This window comes from Ornithodoros turicata, chromosome 1 (assembly GCF_037126465.1).
Source record: "Ornithodoros turicata isolate Travis chromosome 1, ASM3712646v1, whole genome shotgun sequence".
NCBI lineage: Eukaryota > Metazoa > Arthropoda > Arachnida > Ixodida > Argasidae > Ornithodoros > Ornithodoros turicata.
This window is the reverse complement of record NC_088201.1, coordinates 1,719,285-1,745,010: the sequence shown is the minus strand read 5'-3', so window position 1 is coordinate 1,745,010 and position 25,726 is coordinate 1,719,285. Positions and strand designations below refer to the sequence as shown.

Below are 25,726 nucleotides of genomic sequence, written 5' to 3'. Positions count from 1 at the left end.
GCAGTACCCCTGAATAAGAGCAATAAATGAACAAAACCATCAGAATTTTTGCTGCTCTCTTAAAAAAACCATCTCTTCTTACAGCAGCGTTTCAGGCCTGTATGTTTATTTACTCTGTTCTGTTGGTGGTTTCAGTGTCAGCTGTGCCACAAGAAGTGATCCAATTTTTACTGGTTGACATAATACAGAAATAAACGCTTACGGAGCACTTTTGGCAAACTCAGCATTCGCACGTTAGGTGGTGCTAAACATCGGTGGTTGCTGAAGGACCAGTGAATCCAGCGGCTTAACTTTAGTGAAAAGATGGCTAAGAAGCAAGCGAGCTAGTGAAGATTATGCATAATATAACCCCCCAAACCCACCCCACCCCACCCAGAGACTAGGGAACACGAAGGGACAGACACATTTGAGGCTTTGTTTCGTGTGTGTCCCTCCGTATAATGTAAAACCCCCGAGACTAGGGAACACGAAGGGACAGACACAACACCAAGTCCCAAACACAGCGTATTGAGCTGGGTTTGAGACCTGGTGTTGTGTCTGTCCCTTCGTGTTCCCTAGTCTCGGGGGGGGGGGGGGGGGGGGGGGTTACATTACGCATTCACTTTACTGGTTGCTTTCAAAGTGCGGTGAAGACGTCTCCACAGAAAACGGCTACGTGTATTTTGGATCAGAAATCGTCAGGCTGACCATAAAGGATGACCCTTTCATTACATATATATATATATATAATGAAAGCGGCATCCTTTACGGTCAGCCTGATTATATACATATATATTATATATATATGCCTTTTGTACTCTACTGTAGCATTATCCACGCTTTCGGTGCAGTGGCTGCACCTAGAAAGATGCCGCCGTGCAGCTCGTGGCATGATTTTGTGAAATAGGCACTGGAGTGAAAAGAAAAATAATGTAAAACCCTAGCCATTTTTTTCATGAAGATGAATCTGGCCACTTGAACATAATAAAAATAGGAAAGGGTACGTTTTGGAAAAAATAAAATAAAAATAAAGCAGCTTTGAAAGCTGTATTTGCGGTGGAGGATCCTTGCACAAAGTCTCTGGAGTCTAGCTGACTGAAAAGCGGACAACGCTTTCAAGCAGTTCTTTCCTCCTAAGTGATGCTGTTGTGAGCCCACTCTTATCCATATTCACTTATGCTACTATTACTAGTCATGATGATGACGATGATGATGATGATGATGATAGAAGACAACTCTTCACAAATCGAGCAATATGTCCAGCGGCGTAGCCAGGAAAATATTTCGGGAGGGGTTCTATGGGAGAGGAGGATTCCACCCTCATTTTCAAAGGTACAATTTTCAATTTGCCCACCTATGTATTTTGGTTTAACCTGTCAGCACCGTCAACACAAAGAAAAGTGCACTAAAGATAGTTCCACACGTTAAATGACACTTTAATTAAGCACATTCTCAAATAAAAATATTTTATACACAAAATACAAAAATATTGCTATGAAATATGTACAAACTGAATGGCATGAAAACATTATTTTATATGTAATGTAAGTACAGCAATCTTCATTTACAAGATGCTCGGTGGGCACGTAAAATAACCAGGGCATCCTTAACAGCGTGGTAGATGACGTTCTTGATCTGCAACTTATCTTCGTGATTTGTATGGTTGTCCGAGAGCTGTCGAAACTCATTCGTCAGGCTGAAGCAATGAGCAATGTTCTCGGGGGAGACAAAGTCCTCGGCAACCTTGATACAACTGTGCAGGTTTCTCACCTGGTGGGGGGCCCCCGCGGGGATGAAGACCGCCTCCCCCAGGCACTGCGCAATGGCGTACCCTTCGACGGCGTACTCCCGAAACAAACGTTCCCTCAACTCACTGTCCAGATACCAGCTCTGGTCGTGGATGGGGTCGTGGTGGGGTTCCAGCTTCTCGCCGCGCTCCACAGCTACCTTGTTGAGAAGGTCTCGGATCTTGTCGGCGTCCCGGGCGTTGTAGATGTGCCACAGCGCGCCGGGTTTGGCGTTGTTCTCCCGGACCCGCTTGCGCGTCAACGCGTCGCAGGCTCCCTCGTCCACGGCCTTCAGGGCTTCTGCAAATGTTTTCAGACTCATTACACAGAGCACGCGCGTGACACACGGAACCAGCGTACCGCTTATGTGCTCCTCGTCCTTCCCGTCTTTTGGGATGCCGACGTACACCATCACGTTGACGGCGTCGCTCACGTCCAGGTGGAGGTTAGTGGTGCCTTTGTTGGGATACAATGCTGATCCTGAGAGGAGAAACGTTGCCACATTTCAATCACGTTGAAATCAACCCGGATTGCCTTCATACGTACGCAAGACAATGTTGTATCTGCATTAAGTAACTGCAGCACTACTTTGATCAGCATCGTCTAGTGCGGTAATGGTGTCACGCGTTGAATGTGTCAAGCAACTCTTCTTAGAGCTTGACAAAATCCCCTCAAATGTTGCGTTTACACGTGGAGTGAAGTACATGCTATCTTGCGCTCCGAGACCTCTTGCTTGGTGCTGTGACCATGTCCGGTAATGAGCAATTCCAACTGGCACTCGGGTCCCTTCAAAGTCATGCATAGTTCAATAGGAGAAACCCCCGGTAATTGGAGCATATGAACGTGATTTCTTCCAACGAGATTCCCTCGCCACTTTTTGGAGTGACGTTTTATCGTGGAGAAAGGAGGTGCATACTTTCCCGTTTCCATGAGTACGTAGGCAGTTGTGAAAAGGGAGCCGGCAACTGGAGAACCATCAGTATGGTGCCCTTCGAGTACTTCCGACAAACGTTGACAGATAAATCGTCACTTTCATTTTACCCGCTAACGTCTCTCGGCGCTGTTCGGCCCCACCATCGACGATGGCTTAAAAAAAATTGCTGTTTCAAAAAAAGAAAAAAGAAACTGTTCAAATGAGGAACGTGCGCATCGAATGTGAAATTGAGCCATATGTTCAGCGGGTTGCATCTGGTTTTTCAACCCCTTTAAATGACATCCACGCGGTAACCACAGCATAGACAGGCGACAGCACAACTGGCAAGCTTCTCCGCATACATACGAGTACAATAGGGACACTCGAGCGACCTTGGCATCATGTGCTTCCTGTTAAGATCTTTTTGCAGGTGGATACATAGGTTGCTGGCACATCCCATTCGAATGGTACGAGAGCACACAGCTTCAGTTTAGTGCAATAACTCCCCCATGATGGTCAGCTACCGGTGCATTGCAGGAGCGCTCCCTTGTTCCGTAATGTGACTACCAAAGCTGTATTCTACAACCATTTAGGAAGGAACATTTCTCGTTAAGCAGGATGATGGATGTGTCAGCAATCCGTCTAGACCCGCAAAAAGAAGGTATCTTTTTCTTAGAGGGAAACACACGATAACGTAACTGAGAGCGAGTGTTGTGCCAACGTTAGCAACTGTTTTTATACTTGTATCTATTTCAGTGCGCGATGCAAATAAACCTGCCACTTGGGAGTGTGCAATTATGAGTCACCCAGTAATATAATACGGTCGTCTTGAACCCATCGACATAGCATGTATTGTGCACTACCCAACATGGTCACAGTAATAAGCAAGAGGCCTCAGAGTACGAGACAGCACGTAACATTCGAGGTGATTCCGTCAAGCTGATGAGTTGTTTGACACATTCCACGCATGACAAACCCCTCCCTCAAGCAGGCGGGCATTTCTTCTCGAGTCCAGTGCCCACCGTTCTCCCAAGAACGACGCATGCTTTTAAAGCAAAGATGTAGAAGATTGGCGTTATTTAATATAGACCTCTGGACTATATTCACACTGGCATTAACAAAACGTATGAATCCGCTGTCCACTTCTTATGTGCGCCTGTATCCGCTGGCAGAGACCTCTGTGACCGTAGCTCCCACGGTGCCTCAGAGTAGAGTTGCAACAACATGGTACTCCTTGAGCAGGGGACGTACAACGCCACGATGGCTAACACAGTCATCAAGGAAAAGAGAAAGCCAACCCTGTGCAAAGTATGCGCAAGGCAACAATGGAGAGTGTGGCTTATTCAAATCATACAGCAAAACAGTTCCGTAATACCTACGCTACACGGATACACACACGATACACATGTCATGTCATGTCATGTCTTGACATGTCAAGACAAGCTTTCGTGTGGGTTTCTGTAAGTTTCTCACCTTACTCACCATCTACGAAGACAAAGTTTGTTTTTGTTAAGCAATAATTCTCTATCAAACCTTATTCTCATACTGACAACATCTTGGCAATCATGATCCTGTTTGACTAAGTTACCTTCACAATATGCAATACCTGTGTTTTACCGTATTTAACTACTGGAGATAACAATAAATGCTGTTCTTGTGCAGTGTTTAGAGTGGCGGAACAAAAGACCCTTCATTCGAGATTAATGCTCGAAGGAAATGGAAATTAGATTGAGGAAACCAATGGAATTTCAGCTTTTTACCACATGGTTGCTAGTGGGAGCAAGGGTGAAAGCTCATGTTGCAGGACCAATATTATCTGTCTTTTCTCGCGCAACCTATGGCTTCCAAATGCCATCCGGCGGTGGCAGTACCGATCAGGTTGCACATGCGTGCACAAAAGAAGCTAGAACAGTGCTAGGACAGTTATAACAGTGGAGTTGCACCATTGTCATGTCCAACAATTCTTGGTACCAATCCACACGTCATCTTCATTGGCTGGTGGGACATTTCATCGCAGAGTTTCGCCAAAAACCTCATTATTGTACTCGCGTTTTCCAACTAATTGGCATCAAGTACAGAATATACCCGCGTTGAGTATGGATAAAATATTTCCAATGTTTGGTCAAAGTAGATTCTTACTACTCTAATAAAGTTGAGTGAGCGTCGTCATTGCCAAGCGGTTGCATCGTAGTACACAGTTTGAAGCGAGGACAAACATTCAAAGAACCTCTTACCATACGCATTGTACATCTTGGGTCCAAGATCCGGTCGCACAAAGCAGTCGGGCAAGCGTCCAGCAAGGTTCAACACCCCATCCCGGTGCGTGTATTCTGGCAACGGAAGCACTTTCATGAGATCACTAAACCGCGAAGGCAGCATGTCGCTGAAATCATCCCCCGGAGGCCAGTCCTTGAGTTTGAGCAGCATATATTCCCCGTCCTCGTCCTTGATCCTCTTGCCAAAGTTCTCAAACCCCTCCCAGAACCTGCGCATCGGCTGGTTGGGAAGAACGTTGCCCGTGCGGCAGTTGACCAGGTCGTTTCGAACATCACCAAAGTCCCGACAAAAGCCGTCGGGATGCCACAAGTCCATGTTGAGGTTTTTGCACACGTCCGTCACGAGCACGGGCTGACCTCTCCTCCACTGCTCTTGAAACACGGGCAGATTATGCTTGTTACGAGGATCGTGGAGTACCAGCAGCTTGCCATTACAGAGCCACGAGTGGGGCACCTTGGGATAGAGAAGCGAGCTCTCCGCCAGAGTGCACACACGAATGGCCAGGGGCTCCCGCCCTTTGGGGGAGCTGGGAAAGCGGCGGCAGAAATGAGTCAGTTGCTCGGGTTGAAACATTAGTTGCTCCAGCGAAGGCTTCTTGCCCGTAGGACGCACGAGAAGCTCTCGAAGCGTCGAAAAATCCCCTTCTTCCAGTTTGTTGGAAGACGAGTTGAGCGCCACGTCTGCCAACACGGAGAGGGGTGACCCGTCACCTCCTTCGCTGCTTTGCTGACGCTTTCCATTGATGGCTTCTTTCTCGCCAGCAAAGCACTTGCTCACGGCGCTCATGAGTTGCTGCGAGACAAAAAGGATGTCAACAACCCGCGCTAGCCAAGGGGGGGGGGGGAAGAAGAGAGGACTTACTTTGCACATGCCATTGGAAGGAGTCTTATTACAGTCAGAGTGGCAAGTCCTGCAGCCACAGTGCGCTGGAATATCCCACTCGGTGCGCACGCGGTGGAGATCCTGGCCCACTTGCCACAGGGCGTTGCCAGCAATTATTTGGGTCATCATCAACCGGTCCTGCTCGTGGGGTTGTCTGTTGGCACACAGCAGCCATTGATACTCGTCTCGGTCCTTGGGAGGCACTTCCTCGGCTAAAAAAAGGGAACAACCGGCTGCTACGAGGAATGCTACAAGATCCATAGTCACATGTGGAGCACCACTTTCGTCGGCAGGGAGAAATAAAGTCGACGCCTTTCGTTGCATTTTCCGCGACAAACGGAATCCTAGGATCCGCGATAAATTATGAGAAACATTAGAAAGATTTCAATGGAAAAAGCAAATTTTTGCTCTCTGTGGAGGCTGCAGAAACATGGTTCCGCAACAGCTAGTACCTTTATGACCGTACGGGAGAAAGAAAAATGCGGACATTTGGGAGGAGCGTGAAATACAGCTTTCCAGAATTTTACGTGAATGCGTAATATATTTTTTAGACCGGTTGGGAATTGAGAACGAAAAGCTCACGCTAATAACACGCATTCATTGTCTCGATTGCTCTGTTTGTTCGAGGTGCTTTCGTCAACTGGGTAAATGCCCACCTGAAGACGAACAAAGAGCTGCTCGAGAAATGCACCGTCAGCAAGTTTGCACTTTTGCAATGAGGACTGCATCCGAGTGGTCCAACACATGCACAACGCTACCTTGCATCCACCGTCTTCAGGTGGCATATATGGGACACTCAATGAGGCTGACCAGCCATAGTGGAATACGCTATACAAAACCAATAGTCGCTCTACCCTACAGTCAAACCAATGGGTATGATGGAGATGGCTGGGTCACAGCCGTTTCATAGAGTCTCTCATAACGCCAAACATCAAGGACCTGGGTCACGTAATGTCACTATTAGGACAGTTTTGTTGTATACCGGGTGTTTGAGTGAGCATCCCGCAGACATCAGTCAAGAACTGAGCAGTGAGCGGCTCACTTGCATACGCTCATTATGTATAAAAAACACTTTTAAATTTTGGAGCGCTGTATACTAGTTGAGTAGAGAGGGAGAGGAAACCCCTTGTGCGGCAGATGAATATGTAATTGGCAGCTGGGTAGCCGAGCGAAAGAGCACATTGGAATGCTGCTCCATGTGAGAAACATGTAAGCCAAAACCAATTACTGTGAACGCATTTTTATTCGCAATGTATTCATTTTTGCGAATTTCGCGACCGCTGAAAGATTGCGAAAAATTGTACCCGCGAACACAGCTTGAAGATTACCCCGCGAAGGCAGTAGCCCTGGAATTGCGAAATCAAATATATTCGCGAATAACTTCGAAAATGACTGAATGCGTGATTCGCGAAAATTAATACATCACCAATAAAAATACGTTTACGGTAATTACTACAAAAAATCAGTAAGTGTCGACGAGGGCTCTTTTCACATATTTTTCGCTCAAGATCTCGATCAATAAAACGAAGGCTTTGGAAGCGTCCCAAGTCAAATTTCAAAGTTAGTATAGTTTCATTTAATTAATGAGCGTATGCAAACGAACTGCTCACTGCTCAGTTCCTGGCCAATGAAAAGAAAGCTTTATGACAGCGCCACCTGTTTACGAATTAGCCGGGGTACCTTCGTGAAGCACCTTGTATATACACAGACATTGTCACAAAGTATGCACTTGAGCGCACTGTCCCCTGTGTATCTTTTCAAGTGCAAGCTGTTTTGTCTGGTAACTGTTATTTGATGAAACTTGTGCACTGACTGATGGGCGATTAACAATGTTCATGCCCTCAGTTGCGCAACATACCCACACCATATTAGACGTGAAGCGTAACATTGTCATGTGGAACCATTCTATAGAGTCCTTGGAGAGCTAGATATGAATCCCAAGCAGTGGTGAAAGTGAAGATATAGTACACATGCACGGCACTATTGCTCCGCACCTCTGTTCTCATCAAACAAGTAGCTCGAGGTAAAAGTCGGAAGCACAATCCTGCTGCAGAATTTATGGAGAAATTCTCGCTGTAGTCAATTCAGCTCGTCAGTATTGTGAAAACATGCGTGTAATGTCCTCTGTGCTGGGCAATGCCACTGTTGCTTTGCTGATAGCTCTTTTGAAGATTTCTTTTGCGGATAGTCTCCTTGCCGATAATTCTTTTGAATCCCCATGTTCGAAAGTTTCGCAATACTGCTGCTGCAAAGACTGCCGGTAACAGTTTTGCTGCTACACGCCCACATTATTCTAAAAGGATTGGCTACACAGCGTCCATTACTTAGGACTTTTTGCCATCTGCTCTTGCTGCGCCATTTTCTTGCTACATAGTTAACCCCCATTCTTCAACTGCACTAGTCAGCTCCCTCTATTGATACTTGTTCAAAAGTTGACACGAGCACTTCTCAAGATAGGTCGACACTGTAATATAGTGAGTTATACGGGGCAAGCAAGTTATATCAGTGCTGTGACTTGTGTCCTCCTTTTAAGTGTCGCCCTGCACCGGGTAGTTTTTAGCGATTTGTACAGGGTTTTGTTATCTATTGGCGTATTTCATTGGGAGAGCAGATTTTGCCCCACACTGGGTGGGGTTTTAGTCCATGCTCCCTGCGGGGTCACACGGGTTTGCTTCGTCAATGGAATGCTAACAATCGTTCGAGGTACGAAGCGTCTGGTCTCGTGGCTCAAAAACTATTGCTCTTTCGAGCAAACGTTTTGCCCGCCAATGAAACATTCAACGTCTGACACGGTTCTGCCAATGGAGCAGTTTTTGTCCCGTTCCGGGGCAAAAATTTGACGCAGCTCTGCCAATGGAATGTGCCACATGTTTATCTATGGGAGCAGCACAGATGCCCGTTTTGTTGACCAATTATACAGCCACGCGGATATTCTGTCGATGAGCGTACGAAACTACTAGACGACCAAGTACCTCAAATTCAGTGATTAACATCCTTTAGAGGTTTTCAGGGAAATGCGAGAAATTGCTATGCTCTATGCTAACGAGCCAAAACTAAAAACGAGCATGTCACATTGGCTTCCGCACATGCTTTCGTGCGACGAAACTGACTGGAGTAAGCGCTGGTCTACTGGCCAGATAAGCCACCGAAGGTGAAGGCACTCCCCACGAGTTTGGTTTCAGTTTTGGCTCATTCGCGTACACATCAAAGTATGTGCCCGTTTAGGGATTTTCTTTAAAAATAGTGACAGCAATCTCATACTTCCCAGAAAAACCTTTCATCGAAAACTAAACGGATTTTGTTTATGAAAATATTTCAAGGACCCGCGTGGGCATTACTATACGCAATTTTCGCATTACCATATTTCTGTAACGCAGTGCATAGTCCCGATTTCAAGGTTATGGCGAGGCATTTCCAAAATGACACAGATGCCAGCAAACCACCTCCCAAATTTCTGGGAAAGTAAGTACCAGAAACCCTAGCAACGACGGTACGAAAAATTTGGTACCGGAATATTTAGACCTCACCTTTAACTGTGCCGTTTTTCTTTGCCTTGTAACAGTCGATGCAGACGACAAAACCACACTTATGGCACACCCAGTGAATATTGAACAACGTGGTTTCACAGACGTCACACATTTCCCGCACCCCTTGCACCACTCGCTTCCAGGAGACGGTTTTGTCCTGGCCCATGTGCAGCGACTGGGCTTCCCGTTCCTGCTCTACTAAGTCACAAAATTGGTCGCCTACGTGAGACAAAATTATTTGGGCCGTCTCCACTTCCAATTCCTTGGGAACTCGCTCGATTCGCGGAAGCCACAGTTGAAGGTCCTCTTCCAATGCGTCGCCTGGCTCAGAGAAACCTCCGCTCAGCATCGTACCGTTTTTCCCGTACCGTAGCCTGAAACACCATCATCATGCTTTCAGGGAAAACAATTACACGCAGAAAACATTCCAGCATGCACCATTTATTATATGGCAGAATCGAGCGTTTAAAGGGACGGTAAAACATCAGGAAACCCATCTATCAAACAGATACCACGTTCAGCCATCGGCCAACAATGTACTTGGCAATTTTTTTTTCCTCCAAAAAGTGGCCATATTAAATAAACAAATTTTAAAGATGAGCTGCAGAGAGGCAGTGTGATGTCACTCCCTAAGCGGAGGAGTGAGAGGGAAGTGATACTCAGAGGAAAGAGCCCGTATTGGTCCTTAGGGGAGTGACCCCATCTCAACTCAGGCAAGGTGGTCCAGACACCATCAGTGATCCTTATTGTAGCCTGACTCAGATTGAGAATGGAACAGCAAGTATTTTTTCTCTAGTTTCCGTAGTTCCAGAGGAAAAAAAACAAAAAGAAACGAAAGAATGTGGCAGGTCTGACGCGGTCTCAAGAAAAACGCGAATATCGACCAGTGAACTTCTCGCAGCACTTCCACGTTCATTACATGCACCGCAGTCCGACACTGAAACCACAGGTACCATATTATCAAGCTCAGACTCCGCTACATGACGATACCTTTCTCCATTTCACTGGCATGTACACAAATGCCGCAATAAGCGCAAGAATATGAGCGATTTTCATCGTCATTGCCAAATTTGTGCATATTTTTAGCTGCAAAATAGCAAAACCCCCACCGGAAGTGATTCAACGCACTAGAAGCCAACATAACTGACAGTGCGTGGAAAAAAATTCAAAGCCATGAACGCATTCGTTGGAAAGATATTCAACGCCAAAATCACTACGCCTGAAAGTGCGCCAGACCTGCCATATTCTTCAGGATTTTTTTTTTTCTCTGGAACTACGGAAACTAGAGAAAAAATACTTTCTGTTCCCTTCTCCATCTGAGCCAGGCTACAAAATATATTTTTTCAATAAAAATTACGGATGGTGCCCGGACAGCCTTGCCTGAGTTGAGATGGAACCACCCGAGTATAAAATGACACTACAGATGCAACCGTCCCTTTAAACAAGTGGGGGGAAAAGCAAAAAGACGTCTGCGCAATTATTTACTGCAATCTGCAGTTAAAGCGGTGACCGCATCATTTTCTCGTACAATCAGTGTTGTGCTGCAAAAAAATAAGCTTGTGGTGCGTAATGTGTTTTTTGTATGCCTGCTATATGAGCTTGGTCATGCACTTTATACGATTCATAGGCGGCAGGTTTCAACTTGGCTGCTGCCACCACCAACTTAATGCGAGGGTCTCTTAAAGAACCGAGCTCTCGTTTTAAAAAATCAAATTCCTCGTTGCACATGTGTATAACGTGGGCATCTTGCTAGCCGGGAAGGATACTCACTTTCGGAAAGCGTAGAAGCGGCAAAATATGTTTGGCATCTTTTTATTCCTCTGATGTGGAGTCATGCGACATTCTCGACACTTAGGTAGCTTGGGTGCAACGTCGTAACAGGAACCATCTTGTAAGAAGGGTTTGCCAGACTTCTTAAGCTCAACTAACGTCAGCTTCTCTGTGCTGCGGCTGGCTGAAAAACAATCACCCTCGGTAACGCTGCTTCTCCTCCGTGTATTCACAACAGTATACTGCAATCACGTGTTTTTCAGATGAGGTCAACAGCATATCCCGGAGTTTGAGGACGGGACAGTGGACGTGGAGACTCACAAACCGTTTACTTCCAAAGTTACACAAAAGTGGGCGCGAGACTAGGAGGAGGCTAACGAGGTGGAATGCAACGCTGGCCCCGCCTGTACTAAAATAGGCTCACAATTCGCACCACTTGAAATGTGCTTTGATAGCTCAGAGGAGTTTCGTTCGTTTTTCGCATCATTGGAGCAGTGGCCAAGTCAGTCGTAGAGACAGCGACGAGTTTGGCAAATGTAGCAACCGCCGCATTTGCTCCTTATTATAAACTGTGAACTTAGTTGCGTGAGACAAGGTGCGACCATCTACAAAGGTTCAGGGTGAACAAAAGGTGTTAGAGAGGACAGTTTGTGTTTGATGGAAAACAATGACGTGAATACCTCGAGCGGAGGAGGCTAATTTCCCCAGAGAGTGGGAGATGTCTCAATAAAAAGGTATAACCGTGAACCATCACTTGTCGTCGTGATTTGACGGTGTCACTACGTATAGGTCGAGCCTCAATTTTGTGGTCAGACATTCAGGTTCGACATATACGGCCTTAAGGGGATAGTTGGCTCCCTAACAATGCTGGACGTGTGCAATAGACTGTAAACAACGCGTATTTTCCTGTAGCGTGGTTTCCGGTAGCGCGGCAACCAGGGGAGGAGCATATCTGTGGATTCACAAGAGGGAAGTTCTGTCCCGTGTTATGTAGAGCATTCACACGGTGCGGAATATCGGTAGTGCACACTTAGCAGACGACACTGTCATCGTCTTTACTGTATTCTGCTATATAATAACTTGTGTCTGTGTCTCGCGGGATATTCCTCACGGTTAGCAGTGTACGTGAACACTGCACGATGAGCGCTCGGAAAGCTAGGACGTTCTGCGGGTCTTCCGCGGGGAATGTTGCTCGTGGTGAATACACGGTATTACGGGAGCATCGGCTCGCGTGACATTTTGCGACGTTGTTTCCGGGCTGGCAATACTAGGAAGCCAGATCTCCATGCCAGGGAAACGAGAACGCCCTCTTGCCGTCCCACTGTTCTCAGACGGACGTCATTCTCCTATTTGCGTGCATCTCGTTGCCTTTCAGGTGCCTACAATAAATCTTATTGCTCGAGCTGCCGGAAACTAACGTGCGGACCTGATAATATCGTCAGAAATTGATACGTAGGCTACATCAAGCTTCCCCAACTATGATCCACTGGGAATCACTATGCATGTACAGGGAAGCACCTTTCAAAAGGAAATGCCACTCTGCATCTTTTCAAACGACATGACCCCCGTAATGCAAAGCCAATAACAGGATAAACAGGGTATGAGCACAAGGAAGACTCAGCCGAGTGTTAGCCTTCGTGTTTAGAGTCAACTGTATAATCAAGGACCCAATTGTTTGAAATAATGGATTATCAAAATTCAACTACAGCAAGAAAGAGAGAAATGAAGCCTCCATTTAGAAACAGATGAAAGCTGATGCACGGCACTAAACCAAAGAACGTCTTCAACCCAGACAGTTCCTTTGGATCATTTCAAACGAGAATGCACAATGCAAGTAAAAAATGCCACTACAACAACTAGCATCTCCTCTGCTCCATTAACTACAAATCCATTTCCAAAAACGATATATAGGCCAGTTTCGGTCAACTGTTCACAATAACTAGTGGCCTCATTCTGAAAGAAAGTGCTCACATTTATTATTTATGTGTACATCCATGTCACAAGAAACAGGAAAGTGTCCCACGAGAGGATGTCACTCAATTCCTAAGAGTTGACAGTTGTACTCGAGAAAATTACGAATCTGCTTGGAATACACTCCTACAGACCGTTTGCATTCATGTCACGTATCAATTAAGCTAATTTGCATCATTAAACTCTAAAAATTGCAATTTTTCTTCCTCAATTCGCAAGCCTATGGCCATGACACACTATTCCAATCGCGGGGGTTTTTGAAAGATTTCTACAAAAATTTGACAGATGAAACATCCTGCAGAGGCTACAACTTGGGTGAAGCAATTTTTCCTTACTTCGTTGCTAGATTGTTCTCATGTGCTTTTGTGAGGACCAATTCTCCGTTAAAAATGTAGCAAACGAATGTCACTGACTGAAACTCTACCATTTGTGCACAGTGCCAACATGAATTCCGCAGCAAGAAAGCCTTCCGGGGTATGAGCACAGACTGTTTGCAGTGAAAGCTGCCTACTAAAAGCAACTCAACACGAGTCAAGGCAAGAGATGATCACGTCTGTGATTCCTACTCAATATCAATCTAGTAAATGAGGTCAAAGATGAGCCATCAATAGATATAGAGATATAGATAACTTACCCAGCTTCTTTCGTGGCATTGGGAGGAGGTCGGGCCTTTTAGGCTTGCGACCGCGTCGCTTGGGTTCTTTCTTTGGAGAATCGCTTTCAGCCTTGAGGACCTTTTTCGTCCCGTAATCGTCCTCACACGGAGCACGCTTTCGAGGAACTTTACACGTCTTCTCTACCTCTGAACTCGAACCTTCTTCTTCTTCCTTCATCTTTGGGACCTCACTCACTGCCTCCTTTTCAATCTCAGAATGCCTCTGGAGCCAGGCCTTTTTAAGCTTTGTGTGATTGCTGCTACTGTTACTGACAGTGGTACACGTGCTGGGTGCTGGACTTGGAGCTGGACTAGGGGTGACGTGTGTGTCCGAATCGGATTGCACGCTTCCCTGCTTGCTGTCCTCGGCAGACGTGGTGGGCGACGGAGGCTTCTTGTCGGGACTAGAACTACTGGTGGGGCTCCCAGAAGCCTCGAGGTTTAACGGCTCCGGAGAGACCCTAGACACCGGAGTACCCGATGACGGTATACCTGTCCTTGAGTACCCGCTTGGTTGAGTTGTCTGACTTGAACTGTACAGTGGGTTGGGCACCAAACCCTGCTGGATGAGGCTGTAGGAGTACACTGCCCTGTTGCTGCCCCCCGTAGCGTCCTGTCGTTTCACGAGGTTCTGCGGTTCCTCCTGAGTCAGCGAGCATCGGGCTATAGAACCCTGATGCGCCGGAGCTGGACTCGATGAGAATGCCACGGGGTAGAGCCGATCCTTGGGAGCATCCCGCGGCACCAAGCCATGCTCCTCTCGGGCCTTGAGCTGTGCCTGTGTTATATACATCTGTGGGAATGGTTGGTAGCCATAAAGGTTGAAGCTTGGCTCCCCCTTGGCTGCTTTCACCTAGAAAATAAGACGTTATACTGCTGCTAACCCCCGCTGTCACTGCCTTACCTCGGGTATCACCGACCTTGGCCACCTATGAAGAAAAAAAAAATTTAAAAATAAGCTATTGCCACTCTCCTCAAATTTGTGCACACACTCACTTTGCTTGGGGATGGCCATGACTGGAGGCAACTTTTGGAAGGCTGCAACTCCAATTACCCTTCTGAAAAGATTCCCATTCCAAAAACATATTCCAACAGTGAAAAATTGGCTCAGTAACTTACACTACAAGCGGTCTCTAGATGATTTTGGTGCTGGCCAATCAATCTGCCATATGTCTGAAAGACAATTCCTCTCCTCATAAAGCAGCCCCTTTCAAAGCCCTTATTTTTTCCTTTGACACACTTTTTTGACACACAGCTAACGACCCTTTCGTGCAACCAGAAGCTAACAACTCAGACAACAGCTGACAAAATATATTTGCAGTAGCAAATTATAAAACGACAATACCAGTAGGTCTGACGGCTTGAAAGCTTCACTATATATCAGTAGTTCATGGTTAGGGTTTACCTTGTCCAAAGTTGGAAATTAGTAGTAGAGGCCTCCAGCATTGTGGTCACAGAGACCGCAACGTGTTGTTGTTATCAGAATTATAGGTGATGCCCCTTATGACAGTCACACCAAACAACTATTTAGTACACTCAATATCATTAATGCAACGAGCCTACATTCGCTGAAAACTTGTATGGTTGCTGTCGAGCATAATAATGTCTTTCTTCTGTCACTCGATCTCTTCACCGAGCGTACACCGCGAGGTGGAAGATCCCTAAATTTACAACTGATTACGGACACTAACTTATACAGGCTCGCACACACAATAAATAGCCTCGCCGCTCAACGAGTACGTGTGATTGGGTCTTCATGGTCTTCTTTAAGGATGTATTCGTATCGTATAATTAGCATAGTGCCAGTTGCGAGCTTTCAGTTCCTTTCAATTTCTTTGTCATTATACAGTTTCAATGTGTTTCCTCCTTTTCCTCTTGCGAGTATGTTTTGTAATAGCTGTCGTTGACGAGTGATAGAAGGGTTGTACCCTAGTCAAGCGGCTTTCTGCTGCTTTTTGTCCGCCCGGCTCCATGTAATTTTGTGTATAGTGACGGAAGAAACATTAACAGACTGTAGAGACATGGTGGCTGCTGATCACCTTTGCGCAAATGCTAGGGGTGTTAAAGATTAATACAAATTTTGTCTTTTGAATAAGCCATCAGGTATAAATGTGGCTACAAAAAAAGGCTTCTTCTCGATTCCTCTAACACTGGTTGTGGCAACTTCGAGGCTAGCAACGCACGTGGACTATCCCTTTGGAGACAGACCAGCCCCTGCAAGCAACTTCCCAAAGATCTCACACACAAGGTTACAGACTTCCACAGACTTGTTGCATAAGGCAAAAAACTTGATTTTATCTCAGACTGGAAACTGCGATCAGACGACTTTGAACTATGACGTGCCGGCAAATAGAACCGTGCACTCCAACTGCGCTCTACAGACAGTATTGCGCAAGGAATTCTACAGGTGTGAGAACAGATACCTCTCGACGTCATCATCAAAAGCCTCAAGATGAGCAGCATATCATCAACAGTTGATCAAACAATTTCCTACGGGAAAACTGCGACGACGACAAGTACAATGACTTGGGAGACATGAGCATGGACTTGATAGAACACAATGACAGCATTTTGCCTGCATATAGAATGCTCTCCCTCAATGGCTTTTGGGTAAAAAATTTGCGCGTTTCATTCGAGTAAATACGATATCACCATATTTATTCTAGTATACTTATTACACTCTTAAAAATGAGTTTCACCACACAGCACGCTCCCAGCCAACTATCATTCCGAATGACGTTCTCGTCCCTGAGTTGTTGAAAACGTGGGGCGGAGCCTATTTTGTGACACTTATGCTGTTCATAATTGTCACAAAAAAGGCGTACGCCTCCCGTTTTCAGCAAATGAGGGAAGATAACGATATCATTCGAGGTGATGGTTGGCTAGGAGCGTGCTATGCGGTGAAGTTCATTTCTAAGAGTGTAGTAGAATGATTAAACTGATTAACTAAATGCGTCTTTGCAGAGTTTCTTCTCGGTGCTTTGACAAAAAATGGGCCAAAAGCTACACCACGATGGCTCCAACAATAGAGAGAGAGGAAGAACACCTTTTGACTAGCCAGGCGGAGCGACTCTTCAAAGTGTTGCTGCACAGCTTCCCTCTGCACTCGTTCTTGCTCCTCCTTACGTTCCTGTTCTTCCTTCCGTTGTCGCTCGGCTTTCTGTCGTTCCCTGCCGACACAAACGAGAGAGTCATTCCTTGCCATTGAAAGACACCCTCATCGCAGACCCCGGATAAAACAAAAGCGAGACCACCTACATATTTTCAGCATCACTCGCGTCAATAGGAACGCCCCCGTGCCATCACACTCACATCGTGCGTATGTCTTGCAGCAGTTTCAAACTAACAAAGACGGTTAAGAGCATCAATTATTTACTATATGCGTTAAAAACGAGACTTTCGTGCAGTAGGCTGCACTTCTTCGGGTTTGAGGACCTGTTACAAGTGGTGAAGCATATATCAAAAAAACAAGTCACATGGTACAAGAGAAAAGGGTAAGGGTGAAGAGAACTACAAACGCAATACAAATATAAACAAAAATAATAATTTAATAATATATATATAATAATTATTAGTTTATATTTGTATTGCATTTGTAGTTCTCTCCAATAATAATAATATTAATAATATATAATAATATATATACTTGGTGAATGGGGTTCGGACGACCGCGAATATATGTAGCTGAAATGAAAATTGAAACACAGACTACGAAGGTACGGGAAGTAAGAAAAAAGGGATAATTTATTTACATTTAAGATACTTGGAATGCTAAAAGGGTTGTCTACGTTACGGCGGAAGCTCCGCCGTAGTCTGTGTTTCAATTTTCATTTCAGCTAATAATATATATATATATATATATAATTATTAGTTTATATTTGTATTGCGTTTGTAGTTCTCTTCACCCTTATCCTTTTCTCTTGTACCATGTGACTTGTTTTTTGATATATGCTTCACCACTTGTAATAGGTCCTCAAACCTGAAGTGCAGCCTACTGCACGAAAGTCTCGTTTTTAATGTATATAGTAAATAATTGATGCTCTTAACAGTCTTTGTTATTTTTTATTCCGCATCGCCGGAAACTTGTACATTGTTTTTCTCCGGTTTCAAACTGTGTGGATTCCAATTATTTATGATGCTAGTATTACAATGTTTCTCGCATATTGGATGCACCCCCAACTTGAGCGCCCAAATGCTCGTACTTTTTTTTTGTTCCCCACGCATTAAACGCACGCTGACTTTTGTAGCGCGGACAGGTCGTCTTGCACAGTCAACGAGCACTGCCAGAGCGATGTACGACAAATGCGACAAATATAAAGGAATACTTCATCTACGCTCGATGGAACGGAAGATGATTTGGTGTGGAAGAATCGTGAGGTTTGATTCCGGGGAAATTGGCGCAGATATCTCTAAATAAAACAAAAGTTAAGCGTATGTTAAGTGTTGGGTTGTAATTTCCCCCCTCCATGGTTTTGGCGTAAAAAACGTGCGTCCTAAATGCGAGCAAATATTATGTTGCTCAATTCATCAAAAAGTGATGCAGCAGATTAAGAAGTGCACTGCCTTTGACAACGACAGACAGTATAACAAGCTGACAAAAGGCACTGCTGAGCTTATTTGCAAGTGCTGCAAAGATCATCATACGTCATTCTGGAATTGTGTGGGCGGCTTCAACATGCGGATGCTTCATCACTATCAACATGCTTCAGCATGTTGATAGTAGATGTGTGCCAATATTTCCATTTTCAGTTGAGCACGATCTCCGATATCACTATAAAATTCCTGGTTCCTGTCAATTCACCCACTCAAGTACATGTAAACAAGACATCCATATAACAATCGCTGTGAAAGCGTTTGGTCGCGTATAGAGATCAGAATTCTCCAGCGGCCAGTATAACGCGTGAAAATAACGAAGCAAGATTTCATTTTTCATTGAAAACAAATTAAGGTGGCACTTTCAAGAGCGTTACCATCCTTGAGTGAGAATGCAGTGCATTTATCCGCGCATAACTGATGGGAATTAGAAATCCCACAAGTCTTTCGTGTGTGCTCCTCGTCCCATGTTTTTGCAAACACGAGGCAATGTTACCTAGCCAACATCATCCAGCCTGCCTACTCATGTTATGTTCATACCAAATGCATTTCAATCTCAAAACTTTTTCCCCTTTAATTGTTTGCCGAGTATGCCCTTACTTTTTAATGCTATGGGCCCATTTCACTCATCGTTTAAATTATGTGGTTGCAAGTGACGTTCAGACTCATTAATGTGGCCAAGAGATTTGGCCTGCATTATATGTAAATGAATACATTAAAATATAATGTATTCTCTAACGTGTGTTTTCTCTAACGTGTCCAGAAATTTTATTTAAAGCGAGCGATAAAAGAGAAACGAGCGCTACTTTTCAGCTACTTGCTTTTCTTTTATCGCTCGCTTTTTATCGCACATAATTTCTGCACACGTTAGAGAAAACACCCCGTATATCATAACATGTGGATTTTTACTTCTTTAACACAGAAATACGATGTGTCAAGTTCAGGTCAGTTTAACTATTAGCGCGAGGCTTACTAGGCTAAGATGAACTAGCAAATGCATAAAGTTATGTGGAGATGCCGGTAATTTTCGCTTGTGGATATACAAGGACAGCATTCTCTCTTTTTTAGGAAGCATTTGAAAAAGGAGATAAATTCACTTTTCACTGTTTAGTGACTAAGATTTATAACAGTATGAGTGTTCACCATATCAATAAACAGTGAAACAGTTTTTATTTCATCTAACCCAAAAAGGCACATGTTTTGATATTTTGGCATCGTTTATGCATTTTATTTTGCTAGGACGTTCGCTTCGTATTTTTGGAATAGAAAATTTTGAGCGTTTTTTCCAGGCTTTGCATCTCTGCTTCCGTCCCTCTCGCATTCAGTTCGTGATACATCGCTGATATGTTTAAACAGGTACGTACAGCCTGGGACAGGAGCGGACACACAAACTGACAGACAGACAGAATATCCAGTCAGCCGTTTCTCATTCGATCTCTCCCCAATATCTAGGAGGGGGCTGCTCTTACGAAGAAAGATGCCAGTGCAGTTAACTTTTGCCCCAAGCTGACCACATGCTAGTCGCATTGAAACCATACTTATGCCAGCAAACCGCGCAGTCTGCTTTTACTCGCAAACTGGGCAGGTAAGGTGACAGTATCGGTGAAATTCATACGTCGGTATGTATATCCCTTTTGCAAGAGCACTGTGCCAGGCTGGCTCGCATACGATGGCCCTGGATCATCCTTGAATGATACAGCATGAGAAACCAGCCACTCTGAAGCACACCAACTGGTTGTAGCACGATTCCCAGCACGCCGCTATGTCTTTGGCAACATTTACGAGGGCCATAAACTTTTCATCACCTTCTCGAATACGCTACAGAATTGCAAGCGTCCGAATAATCGAGCTGTCCGTAAATATTAATTTTGCCTCAAAGGTTCGCTTTATTTAGTACCAGTAGTCCGGAAATAGTTGCCCATGCTATCTCGATGGGCAGTCTGCCTCCTGATAACATCCGCTTCTTTTCCCCCGACATTTCCTCACTGTATATGGACGAAAGCTCCGCAATCACCTTCATTAGTTGAGAGTTTGATGGCTGTGCTGGGAGACGACAAGTCGTCGATATCCCGAACGTAGTGAGGGAACATTTTAGGACAACTCCTGGCGACATTGGGCGTCACCATTCCGCAAGTCAGCTTCACATAACGTCTGCGTGCTTTTGGTGAAACTGGCTTTACGGCACCGTCGCCAGACTTGCAGGTGGACAGCACGTGCTGGGCCTTCGCGAATTTTGGCGGAGTTTCGGCATTTCGGTACTCCTCCTTCACTCAGAGTAATGAAAAGTCAACAGTCACTGCCCATTTTCTTGCCAAAGTTTTTATATCTGGTCTAGTTCTTGACATACGAATATTTTCAGACATCCCGAGAGATTCGTATGATCAGGATTCTACTGATGACGGTGACTCGACGTTGTGGCAGTTCCTGCACGTGGGATTAAGTGAACGGCCAACACGAGCTAAACTTGTGGGGCACGATCGATGTGGAAAGGGGGACGTGGTCTCCTTTTGACCTGTTTCCCTCCTTATCCCAGGTCTAGTTAAAGTGAGTAATAAGGAAGAAAGTTCCTTCACTTGCGTCATGCGCACGTGGTGAGCTGGTGACCATTTGGGACGCTCGCTGGCTGGGCATACAGAGTCCAAGATATCAGGGGCGACGGGGCTGTACGGCGTCCCAAATTTTGGACGTTGTTATACACTAACTCTATGCGGACCGTTCCGCGAACGCGTCCGAATAATCGAGCCTGTCCGAAAAATCGGTCAGAGACTGTGTATCTCCCTTTCCTCACATCACACATAGAGAATACAAATTTTGTAGAAAACGGAGGGCAAGTGCATCTGGGCGAACAGCCGTGCCAACAAGCTCTCCATCCCCCACTGGGCAGCACAGAGAATGTGACAGGTACACAAACTACGTCCTTCACCGGGCAGCACGGGGATTCGGCCGGCCACTCCCAGCCATCCAAGTAGAACCTGGCAGAATTCATGGTCATTTCTGCGGGCAGTTTCACGCGCTCAGCGGAACACTGGGTGAACTTTAAGGCAACTCTCATTTTGTAGAGCCACGCAAACGGTTCATGTTTTCACGCAGCCAAAATAATGCGGACATGTATTGGCTAATGACTCAGTAGAAACGGTCTCTCGAAAACGAGGTGAGCAAAAAGAACTGTAACAGTTGCCGCTCACCTGTCCAAATGATGGGCCCATTGGTCCCCCTTTTGAGCCCAGAGCACATCTGCATACTGGCCACCGGGTACCCTGTATGGATCAGTCCCGTAAGCCACGTGGCGTGGCCGCAGCCCTGATGGTGGCGGCTGCTGCTGCATTGCTGTCCAACGTTTAGGCCCACCCAGAGCTCATCTCTGATCACCTACGAGACATTTCACTTAATAATGGCATCAAAAACCAACACTCAACGAATAAAATGCCTCTATTCGGCACACCTTTCAAAAATCCTCCACTCCTGACTAGAGACCCCATTTTAAGCCACTACAAAAAAAAACACGTTTTAGGCACTCAAAAAGGCATCAATTTTCTCGGAATAGGCACCATCAAAATTGCGCTACCAGCACTACGAGCAATGCCGTCAGCATTGGTTGCTTTACGGTAAATACCGCACTATCGCGTGCACTTGTGTGACAATTGCTGCTCAGAAGAACGTATTTATGTGTTTTACTCTCGTGTTGTAACTTGTCAAGTCAGTCTTCGGCTGCTCCGCAAATATTCCGTACAGCCAGCGAGAGAGAGAGCAATAGGAAGAAAAAAAAAGTATGGAGAGTTTGGCGTCCACAAAACTGCTCCGATCGCATAGCACCCTTTATTTTGGAATTCAACTCCAAGCACCGTGCACACGTCTTCTCGTCTTGTTGTTAATGTATATAGTAAACAGTTGATTCTCTTAACAGTCTTTGTTATTTTTGATACTGTATAAGTGGTTAAATTAGCGGGCTCAATAATTCGCAAATTTGTGAGAAGCCAGGATCAGGCAATTATTCGCGGAACCTTAAATTTGCGGTACCGCGGTGCGTCGACCCTGCATCTTTGGGGCCCTCCACCTTGAACTTCCTGGAAGGAGCTAATAAAAGGTATCACAACTGGGTAACTCGTTCAATTTGCCTTACTTTTGAGCACTTCCGACTGAAAGGGCTGCGATTAGGGGGTCCTACTCGGCTGTGTCATTGCCGAATTGTCCTGTCTCCCGTCATTCTTGTCATCGCATCAAGAAGGTGTGGTTGGCACTCTATAGTGATGCGGCAACTTTTACAAAGGCCTATCCGCGTTACAGAGTGCACACACGCTTGCTGGATGATCCAGGCTTACAAGGAACTGGGATCACATGACGCCTACATCCGCGCGGGATTCGTACATGAAGGCTGGACTCCAGTTACAGCGGAACACTTTGCGAGGCAATGCAGTCTAATAGCGTAAGAAACCCCGTGCACATAAGCTGCCTCAGCGTCCTGGGTCAAATTTCTTACATATTTCGTTCACGTATTTTTCTCTCATTGGTTTGAATATTTTGCGGGACTTTAAATTCGCTAAAAATAGGTCCTCACGAAAATTACTACTTATACAGCATTGTTTCTTGGCTACTGTGAACCTCGAACTCTGGGCCAAACACACGAGGCCAGTTTGACATTGGTACGGATGGTAGTGTACTGCCACTCAAAATAATATGTTCTTTGGACGGCATAATGCAGTAGCTAACTCCCCAGCTGGTCCCCAAACTGTAGGGATTCATCAGGGGTGACTGTTTTCTTCCCCTTTGCCACGATGTACTCTGCGAACTTGATTTATCTGTGGTGGCGTCGATGAAAACAAAGTACAGCTCAACATGGAGCTGGAACTGAGAGCTGCCCTCATTTCGACTCAAAAAAACCCTTAACAATCCCATAGATACAGGCAAGCTGGTGGAGGAACTTGATACAGTGGGCCAAAAACACAATAGCTCAAACCTGACAAGAGTGCGTGGGAAAAGGAGGAAGGAAGGCCACAAGAACCAAGGTCAGAGAAAGTAAGCTAGACAAAGAATACGGTTAAAATTGGAATTAATGGAAATGGACGGAGCACTAACACAATTCTCTGCGTACAAGAGCCTCCCTAAGAAGTATCGTAGTGGATGAAGCAATTAAACAACATCAGCAGTGGGATTCCAACCCTCTGATTGTCAGTCAGAGATGCTACCAATTACACCAGGCTAGCTACCCCCTAAGCTAGAACTTACTTCTTATTGCTGTCCTAATATCTGACAAAATGACAACTAGACTTCAAAAGAGTATTTTGTAATAAGCAACTGACTAACCCATTTTTTACCAGTTCAGAGTGGCAGGAACAAGCTCACTTCGGCCATTAGGAACAGTCACTCCTGCTAGCACGCATTGCTTCCCCCCCCCCCCCCCTCTTTGTGCGATGGTTTCCAACCCAACTGATTCACTCTGATCACATTAACTGTCAAAGAAAATATCCGCGTCAATTGTGTGCACTGCTGTTCCTGCACTGAAATCGAAATGGGGAGGGTCGGAAAGTTTTCTATTTTTGGTGGGCCGCTGGGTAGGAGAATTTAGGAAGCACTGAGCTTCGCTTGTAGGCGAAACTTTATTATGATGCTTCAATCGTGGCATCAGGCGGCTCGGTTCACTGTTTACGTTGTATAAAACGTAGGACGCAGTATCTCTCAGAAAAACCATCCATTTAGATGGTCCTACTGCCGACGGTGTTCTCCTTGAAATGACCTCCGGATCCCATGTGTTCATCTCACCTGCTGAAACGGCCAATCATCCTAAGGAGTAATCCCCGCAAACGGCGGAATGCTGACGTCAGAAACCCGTCTGACTGCTTTATCGCATTTCCTGCTGGGAGCTCCGCGCTCCGCTTTCTGGAGCGTCAGGACGCCATCTTACCATCCGGGAACCTTCTGTCGATATTTCTGCTTTTCATACTCCCCAAAAATAACGTTCGTTCCACTCTCTGCTGAAACAGTTCATTTTTCACGCAATACAACCTCGATTTCCGTTCTGTTAGTTGAATGTAAAATGAATCAAGTAAAGTAATGCCGATAAGAAATGAAGATGCGTCAACTGCGCCCCGTGCACCCATCCGTTCGTGCACCCATCGAAATCCGTCATGGCGAAACAACGCTTCTTTCGACCATTCATTGCAACGGTCGATCGCTTGAAAGCTTTCTATTTACGCGCACTGGGCAAAAAGAAGAAAAAAGCCCACCCTTTACTCTGTATTCCATAGTTCTTTGACACGATGCCTTCTCAGTTTCCGATCGTAAATGTCACAAAGAGATGTATGAATAATTGAAAAACTATATTCACAGTAAGTGACGCCTTTCAAACGGAAAGTGTAAACAATGCGTGGAAACATGGCGTCTATCCTGAAATAGACACGTGCTCACACTATTGAAGGTCAAAACAAGAAAGCCTAAAACTACGTTGCGCCCCGAAAGAATCTTCTCAAAAGCAGTCATCAGCGCATACAACTGACTGAGCACAAATGAGCTTTTTACGAAACAAATAGTCGCGTGTCAGTCAAGTTGGCTGTTCAAAAATCATCGAATGACTGACGACGAGGCAATCGTCGTCGTCGGTCGTATTTTGTCACCAACCTGCACCGAGGAAATACACATGTGGCAGTAATCGCGATCCAATATATACAAGGAGCCACAAAACTGAGCTGCCACCTTTGTTTCCAGCGGCAGCCACGTTAGAGGACAAAGGTGGCGGAAGGAGGGACACATCGCAGACCAGTTTTCACACTAACAAAGGCACTATTCGACACTCACCTGACTGTCCTATGTTCTAAACCGTGCTCACACTTGGAATGCTGCACGATATGAGATCCTTGAAACAAAGACGCGAGACGTACTCCAGAGGTACATGCAGACGACCGACATGATGGAGGAGAGAGTAGACGGAGAGTAACGGCAGTAACGGGGAGTGCAGTTCCTTCTTCCCCGAGCCAAGGTCGGATCATCTGCTGCGTAGTCCTCCCAAAAAGCGATCACGTTGTGGGAATTAGATGATCGTCGGCATTACAGTTGGTTCGTGAAAGCGCGTCTTCTGCTTGTGACTTAAAGCAGCTACTGCCGCCATCTACTACGTGGACAACGTCATGGATACTTTCGTACGAAGGCTCTGATCAGCTGCCAAAAATTGGGGGTTCGCTTCTCATATCAAAGTACCATGCGTCACCGGATATTTATTACATTTGCCCGCAGGTGTGAAAACACAAACCAACAAGCGATAACCCATGGGCGTCATCGGGCGCGGCTGGGGGTTGGCCGTCCGCCGGCGTTAACAAATGGCGTCTGTACTATCGAACAGCTGAGGGAGGATGGTTTCCGTTATCTTGTCTCGCCTCGTGAT

At 45.6% G+C, this 25,726-nt stretch overlaps 2 protein-coding genes across 5 annotated transcripts in view; one reads left to right on the top strand and one right to left on the bottom strand.

Annotated features, from left to right (window-relative positions):
• LOC135377278 (receptor expression-enhancing protein 2-like) overlaps positions 1-25,726 on the top strand; it is a 31,383-nt gene that overhangs the window by 317 nt on the left and 5,340 nt on the right. The window contains exons 1-2 of one of the 2 annotated variants that reach the window (XM_064609597.1): positions 25,298-25,519; positions 25,579-25,726. In XM_064609597.1, the coding sequence (XP_064465667.1) occupies positions 25,695-25,726 (32 nt within the window). In that variant the 5' untranslated portion in view covers positions 25,298-25,519; positions 25,579-25,694. Of the gene's footprint in view, positions 1-25,297; positions 25,520-25,578 lie in introns of those variants that run through there. The other variant, XM_064609598.1, reaches the window with a different exon arrangement.
• Positions 1,495-25,651, bottom strand: LOC135377276 (lysine-specific demethylase 3A-like). 3 transcript variants are annotated; one of them, XM_064609592.1, is made up of 13 exons: positions 25,144-25,651; positions 21,540-21,723; positions 16,808-16,931; positions 14,881-14,934; positions 14,758-14,819; positions 14,666-14,690; positions 13,741-14,614; positions 11,136-11,319; positions 9,366-9,739; positions 5,818-6,050; positions 4,914-5,748; positions 2,127-2,246; positions 1,495-2,066 (listed from the first exon to the last, which is right to left on the bottom strand). In XM_064609592.1, the coding sequence occupies exons 2-13, from the start codon at positions 21,677-21,679 to the stop codon at positions 1,540-1,542; spliced, it is 3,552 nt and encodes a 1,183-aa protein (XP_064465662.1). In that variant the 5' UTR covers positions 21,680-21,723; positions 25,144-25,651; the 3' UTR covers positions 1,495-1,539. The 3 variants fall into 3 exon arrangements, with proteins under 3 accessions (XP_064465662.1, XP_064465663.1, XP_064465664.1); XM_064609593.1 differs by lacking the exon at positions 25,144-25,651 and adding an exon at positions 24,112-24,237; XM_064609594.1 differs by lacking the exon at positions 14,881-14,934.

Excerpts from the sequence above, each read along its gene's own strand:
- LOC135377276 (XM_064609592.1), bottom strand. The coding sequence starts at position 21,679 with ATGCAGCAGCAGCCGCCACCATCAGGGCTGCGGCCACGCCACGTGGCT. Across the intron at positions 14,820-14,880 it reads ATCTAGAGACCGCTTGTAGT|AAGGGTAATTGGAGTTGCAG; the intron begins GTAAGTTACTGA and ends GAATCTTTTCAG. Across the intron at positions 2,067-2,126 it reads GGACGAGGAGCACATAAGCG|AAGCCCTGAAGGCCGTGGAC; the intron begins GTACGCTGGTTC and ends AAACATTTGCAG.